The sequence below is a fragment of the Lampetra planeri genome, chromosome 28 (assembly GCF_965212315.1).
Source record: "Lampetra planeri chromosome 28, kcLamPlan1.2.h2, whole genome shotgun sequence".
In the NCBI taxonomy this organism is placed as follows: domain Eukaryota; kingdom Metazoa; phylum Chordata; class Hyperoartia; order Petromyzontiformes; family Petromyzontidae; genus Lampetra; species Lampetra planeri.
Window position 1 is genome coordinate 10,840,062 of NC_136134.1, and position 7,439 is coordinate 10,847,500.

A 7,439-nucleotide genomic window follows, 5' to 3' on the forward strand; every position below is an offset into this window, starting at 1 on the left:
CGCTGTGTGTGTCTCCTAGTCACATCTAGACACACGCTGTGTGTGTCTCCTAGTCACATCTAGACACACGCTGTGTGTGTCTCCCAGTCACATCTAGAGACACGCTGTGTGTGTGTCTCCTAGTCACATCTAGACACACGCTGTGTGTGTCTCCTAGTCACATCTAGACACACGCTGTGTGTGTCTCCCAGTCACATCTAGAGACACGCTGTGTGTGTCTCCCAGTCACATCTAGACACACGCTGTGTGTGTCTCCTAGTCACATCTAGACACACGCTGTGTGTGTCTCCTAGTCACATCTAGACACACGCTGTGTGTGTCTCCTAGTCACATCTAGACACACGCTGTGTGTGTCTCCCAGTCACATCTAGACACACGCTGTGTGTGTCTCCCAGTCACATCTAGACACACGCTGTGTGTGTCTCCTAGTCACATCTAGACACACGCTGCGTGTGTGTCTCCTAGTCACATCTAGACACACGCTGTGTGTGTCTCCTAGTCACATCTAGACACACGCTGTGTGTGTCTCCTAGTCACATCTAGACACACGCTGTGTGTGTCTCCTAGTCACATCTAGACACACGCTGTGTGTGTCTCCCAGTCACATCTAGACACACGCTGTGTGTGTCTCCTAGTCACATCTAGACACACGCTGTGTGTGTCTCCCAGTCACATCTAGAGACACGCCGTGGGTGGCCCAACACACCCGGTCACGCGCCTTGGCTGCCCCCCCCCCCGCCCCCCCGGGGGAGCAACGCGAGGCATTGGTGCCAGTCGAGCTTCCGCGTGCGGGCACCTTGAATCTTTAATCTTTAATCCCACTCCTTCCGAGAACAAAGCATTCCCGTGAGCCAGCGCGCGGCTGGTGGATTAAGTTGACGGCGTCACCCTATCCCTGGTTGAAGGCAAATTGATCTCGGCCGGAGAGATTTCTCTTGCCGGTCTGAGTGGAGGCGCGGGTTGCTGCTCCCCCCTACCCCCCCCACCTCCCCCCCCACCCCCCCACCTCCCCCCCACCCTCCTCGCCGTGGTCTCTCTGCGTGTGCCCAGCGGTGTTCGTGCTGGCCCCGCTGTGGGGGAGGGGTGGGGGCCCAAGCCATTGTGCCCATGCAACCCAACACTCTGGGCCGCGCAGTGAACCCGCTGTGGTCTTCTGCGCTCCTTCAACGCAGCAGCAGGAGGAGGAGGAGGAAGAGCGACACGACACCAACTCTCTCTCTCTCTGCTGAAGCCCTCTCATCGTGGCCAGCAGCAGCAGTAGCAGCAACAGCAGCAGCAACACCAGCAGTAGCAGCAACAGCAGCAGCAGCAGCAACAACAGCAGCAACAGCAGCAGCAGCAGATCTCGACATCGGTATCGAGCTCCTGAACGCTTTTGCCACCGTACGCGACACGAACAGACGAGCGAGACGCTATTTGTTGATCTGCCCTCTCCTAGGGTATCTTGGCCCACTTCCTCCGACGTCTTTGGGACGTCCCCCACACTTCACACCACCACACTTGGACCTGTCCATCGACTAGCTGTGGTGGGTGGACAGAGGTGGGGGGGGGAGTGGGGGGGCGAATTTAAGAAGTTTAAACTTCTGCGCCCGGAGATCGAATCGACTCCCCCCCCCCCCACCTCGAGATTACAACACGAGTAGCGGCGTCCCCGATACATAAATAAAGAAGTATTGCATTCTAATTAAACTACTGTATATTACACCATTCGTACATTAACTTCAGTCATAACACTTCCAAATGAGATAATGTAGATGAATTCAACTACCCTGGCTGGACATTATAATTGTTATATACAGAAGAGCTCCTGCCCCAGATAATGATAATGTCATCATCATCATCACCATCACCACCATGATCATCATTTAAGACAAAGATCCCCCGTATAGCCTTAACAGACTGTTGGGGGAAAGTGCTCTAAACGAGCACCTATGGATGCCGGCACGACACACGAGGGGGTGGGCGGCCAGGACCACGCCCTAGTGCCAATGTTTTTACACATCGCACCAGGTACGCAATTGAGGCTGAGTCGACCTAGGGGAGGCACAGGGCCCGTTCAGATAATCTTCTCCGGTGTTGGCCGTGAGCGGGAATCGAACTCGGGTCGCCGGGTTCGTAGTGCATCGCGCTACCGCTCCTCATCATCACCACCGCCGCCAACCACCAAGATCACCACCACCACCACCATCATCATTATGATTATTGTTGTGTCCACGTTGTAAGCGAACACTGCGTAAATAACCCAGCCGCATCATCGTCCGCATTAAAGATGCATGCGGTGCGCGTGGCACGCGCGCGATCCACACGCTCGCCCGCCCGTTCGCCCGTCTTCAGCACACTCTTATTATTATTATTACTACGACTTATTTTTTATTTCTGCAAACACAGCTACCGTATTCACCCGACTAGAAAACGCTCTGGAAAGTAAGATTCACCCCCCACCCCACCCCCAACCAAACCCCAACCAAACCATTGTAATCTGGAGAATACGGTAATTGTGTGTGTCGGGGATGAACAGGTGAAACGGGGAGCGGTGGTGCTGTCGTTAGCGCGCTGCGCTAGGAACGCGCCAACCCGAGTTCGATTCCCGCTCACGGTCAACACCCGTGACGATTACTTGTCGGTCCTGCGCCTCCCCCTAGGTCCACTCAGCCTCAAATGAGTACCTGGTGCGGTGTGTAAACATCGCCGCTGGGGAGACAAAGGCGGCAGGGAGTGGTGCTGACAAAGCCTCCTCCTCGTGCGCCGTGCCGGCCTTCATAGACGCTACTCGCTAACAGCACTTGCCCCAACAGGCTGTCAAGGCTACACGGGGGATCTGTACCTTTGTCAAGCAGGTGTTATGGAGAGCGGTGACGCAGTGGCTAGCACCCAGCGAAAACGAACCCCTGTGACCTTTTCGATTTTCACGGTCACGGCTAACGTCAGGCTAACGTCGGCCTCGAGGGTCGTGTATGTACGTTGAACTTCTTTCGCACCGTACGTAGCTAACCGTGCTAATCGGAGGTGTGGTCCTGGGTGCCGCTGTGCCCCCCGTCCCCTCCCCCCCCATACTTCTCCCGCCCCCCCCCCCCCTTGCCCCCTTCGCCAACCTTGCGCTGATCAGCGTGGTGAAGTATGGTCAAACAACCCCCCTGCGAACGACCCACACCGCTGTGGGAAGAAGCCCTCCACGGCTGGACTGAGTCAGAGGTGAAGGCGCAGCCCTGCAAGTGCCGGCTCACGCCACTGCCGACGGTAGAGGGCTCAGCTGGAGAGGGGCTCTAGACCGGCGTGAGTCACTGCGAGGCCCCGCGGGCCACTGGCGGCCCCTGGTGGCCTTTAGTGCGGCCCTGACGATACACAAATGATGAAAACACAACCCCATCATCATCATCGCCATCGTCGTCGTGGTGCTGCTGTCACACCCCCCCCCCCCCCCCAATGGTTTAAAATGAGTGAAGAACGCGGCTCCAGACAGTCCCTCCAGAGGGCATTGGTGTCATTTATTGGCCACGTCCAAGTGACGTTTAGGGTGCCAGTACGAGGTTGCGTTGCCATTAAGGCGAGGACTTTGCCCCAGAGAGAGAGAGGGGGAGGGAGGGAGATGAACCCGGACGGATGGGATCCACGCGCGGGGTTGGAACTCACGGATCTGTGGCCGCTGCCGCACTCGAGCAGGCGTGGCGTACGGGCTGGTCCAGAGGTCTTGTGGCCCCCCAATTAATTTACCCCTAAACAGTTGTTTTCCCCTTTTCATATTCATTTCTTTTTTGTTGTAAAGAAACGTTACTTAAAAAAAAGATTACGGTTTAGATAATTAAATGGGGAGGGAGGTGGGGGGGGGTGTCACAAGACATCTGGACCACACTGTACAGTCCTCGTAGGATTACCGTGACGGCGTTCTCCGCTGCGCCCTCAATAATAGATGCGGGTGCGGGTGGACGCGGCCACCCACCCACGCGGCAGGGACCCAGCCAGGCGGCCGGGGCGATCGCAGGTCCCGGCCGCCCCCGACCACCCCCGACCGCCCCCGACCGCCCCCGACCGCCCCAACCCGAACTCGCCCAGGGCACCGCGGTAGCTGTCGCGCGCCCTTTACCTTGAGACGAACTCCGCCATCATCCTCGGGAGAGGCGGGGGAGGCGGGAAGCTCTGCCGAGGTGGTCTGGTGGTGTTGCATGATGCGTCTCACGCGGCCTCCTGGTCTTCAGAGACGGTGGTGGTGGTGATCACGGCTCCTGGCGTGACTGCCACACGCCGCGTGTCACCTGTCCTCCACTGTGTCGGCGTACGGGGCTGCGACTTCGTCTCCGTCTGCAGCCACGGGGGGACACGGCAGAAGATGACGAGCCAGCCGTTCGCTGTGACCAACTCCGCATCCTCAAAGCAGCAGCAGCAGCGGCAGCAGCGGCGGCGGCTTTTGTTGGCTGGCCCATCACCGCGTCGCGCGGCGCTTTCAGATGCGCTTTCGCGGCCGTCTGGAACGCTCTTCCTTCCGATAACGGGAAGTCACCGGAGCTGTGCACGTTTAAGTGAACTAGATTGAACACTCGTTTCTTTAGCATTGTTCGTTGTGTTTAGTTTGCTGTCCTCCCCCACGCACCTGCGATTAGCACGGTTGGCTACGTACGGTGCGAAAGAAGTTCAACATGCGTATACACGCGCACGTGAGCGGGTCACTCTATCCCACTGGTGCCGTTGAAGGGGATGTTGCCACGTTGGTGGTGTAAAGTGGCGCTCGCGCGCGCTGGATTTGAAGTGTCGCAGGGGTCGCCGGCTCGATGCGATCTCACGGCGCGGCAGCCGCGACACAAGTGGAACTTTACTTACATCCACCCCGAGCCCCCGGCCGCGTGCGTCCTGCACCCAGAAGCTGTCTAAATAGATGGGTGACGTCACCGTGGTGGGGCAGAGTGTGGTGGTGGGGCAGAGTGTGGTGAGAGTGGTAGTCATAGTAAGAGTGGTAGTAATGGGGACCCCTTACCTTGTCCGGCAGCAGTCGCTCTCGTCCGTGCCCTGCCACCGGAGTGCGACGCGGTCACCAGCTGAGCGAGTTCTCAGCTGGAGGTCTCCTCCCCCCCGCACCTCCCTCGCGTCTCACGCTCCTCCTCCTCTTCCCCCTGGATCGTCGTCGTCGACATTGACACCCCACCACCACCGTCTCCTCCCCCTCGCCCACCACCACCACTCCCTCTCACCCCGGCCACCACCGTCTCCCCTCCACAAGCCCACCACCACCACTCCCTCTCACCACCACCACCACCGTCTCCCCTCCACTCCCTCCCACTCTCGAGCTCCACTCCACGCGTGCTGATCTCACGGCAAGGTAGAACAGCGCACCGTGCGTCAATTATTCATCTGTTGGCGGCCACCCAAAGGCAAAATGAGACGAGTCATCGCCGCCGCCGCCCCCCCTATTCTGCCTTTAACCTCCACCCCCACCCACCACGCGCCACAGCGCTTGTGGGGGTCACTCGACCATACTTCACCACGCGATGGCCCCCAGCCAAGAATGGCAACAGAACGCAATCACTCGCGTCGGCGTGGAGAATGTCGTCATTAAATGCACTGCGCACGCAAGACGATTAGCGGCCATCATCCGGCAGTTCACAAGCATCGGTTCACGCGATCGTGACTGCTGATGAGACGCTGAATGACGAAACCTGACCCGAGTTTGCTCGCGTCGAAGCGATGCTGCTGGCATTATGCAGACACACACACACGCGCACACACACACGCACAAATGCACAAATGCACAAGGACAAAGGAGCATTTCCCGTAACGTCGCCTGTCATATTTCTTTATTGCGAGGCAAAGTGTTATTGAGGCCCATGACCGGTTCAGATCATTGTCACTGGTGTTGGTGGTCGTGAGCGGGTTCGTAGCGCAGCGCGCTAACTACTGCACTACCGCTCCCCCGAGCACACAAAGACAAATATCCCCCGTATAGCCTCAACAGACTGTAGGGGCAAGTGCTGTTAGCGAGCACCTATGAAGGCCGGAACGGTACACGAGGGGGTGGGTGGCCAGCACCACGCCCGACCGCCTTTGTCTCCCTAGTGGCGATATTTACACACCGCACCAGGTACTCATTTGAGGCTGAGTCGACCACACGCACACACACACGCGCGCTGTCTTGTATAACCTATCTCGACCATTGACACAATATCGTAACATCAGAACCGTACGCAACACTCATCCAATGTACAAGCGACTCATCGATCGCAAACACGCGATCACGGCGGCTGCATTGTGCTCAAAGACAAAGGTCCCTCCCACCCCACTCCGTCCCCCAGGTTTAAACTTCTCACGTTGTTGGGGGCAAGTGCTGTTAGGGGTCGTCCATAAATGACGTAACGCACCTGGGGGGGGGGGGGGTCAGATATTTGTGACGATGTGTGACGAGGGAGGGGGGGTTTGAAAAATGTGACGTCACATCAAAATGCGTAACTTTAAATAAATATCGAATTGTTATAACAACACTAATTGTTATAACAACACTCCTACAACATCAGAGTGCAGCGCCACATCAAATACGCACTACAATGAGAATAGTTTAAAGCAATTTGAAGCATGTTTAATTTTCAAAAATGGGAATATGGTTTGGGGGGGGCAGAGCTTTGTGACGTCATATTTTAGGGGGGGGGGTCTGACTTTTTGTGACGCCGTGTGACGAGGGGGGGGGGGGTAAAAATCGTCCAAATTCGCGTGACGTCATGTATGGACGGCCCCTTAGCGTTTCTAATACAGTTTTTTTTTGGGTTAGATCGCGTGTTAATATACATGTGTCATTAAACCCGCCACCACCCGACACAGCCCGTTAGTAAGGTCTGTCAGGTAAACACAACGTGCCAATTCGTTACTCGTACAGCACACCGGTGTGTCGGAGAGCAAATCCACAGTACTCAGACTGTCAATGTTGTGGCTTGGCTCCCCAACACACCGGTTAGTGCTGTACTCGTCACGAATTGGCACGTTCTGTTTACGTGACAACCCTTACTCGTTGGCGGTGTTTCGGTTTGTGGCGGATTTAACGACGCATTTATATTTACGCGATCTAACGCCCCCCCCCAAGAAACCCTGTAGTATGAATGATATTGTTCGCTAAAGCCTCGTACCACGTGTTAAACTGTGAGCGTCTCCTCTGCCATCTCCACGGATCCGTTCTTTTTTTTATGCGATTTGAAGCATGTTTTATTTTTGGGGGCGGGGGGTCCGTTCAGTTTAACCATCGCCGGCTATCTTTGTTTTTTGCTGTCAAAGGTCAATTATTATCCAGGTCACGTGGCCGCAACGAGTCCAGCCGCTTCGTCCGCTGCCATCGGCCACCCGCTCGTTCCGCGACGTTGCGAGCGCCGCGTGCGAAGCGAGCACCTCCTGCCACGGGCCCACGTGGCACATGCCGGGGCGGCGTGGGCAGACACCGCGTAGCAGCCAGGCGGCCGCCTTTGTCTTCC

General features: G+C 56.8%; 1 protein-coding gene across 2 annotated transcripts in view; it reads right to left on the reverse strand.

Annotated features, from left to right (window-relative positions):
- LOC144728450 (uncharacterized) overlaps positions 1-5,072 on the reverse strand; it is a 41,685-nt gene extending 36,613 nt beyond the window's left edge. For both annotated transcript variants that reach the window (XM_078607899.1, XM_078607898.1), the window contains exons 1-2: positions 4,967-5,072; positions 4,082-4,296 (exon numbers count right to left, since the gene is read on the reverse strand). In XM_078607899.1, coding sequence (XP_078464025.1) covers positions 4,082-4,104 — 23 coding nt within the window. In that variant the 5' untranslated portion in view covers positions 4,105-4,296; positions 4,967-5,072. The remainder of the gene's footprint in view (positions 1-4,081; positions 4,297-4,966) is intronic.
- Between the last annotated feature and the right edge of the window lie 2,367 nt (positions 5,073-7,439).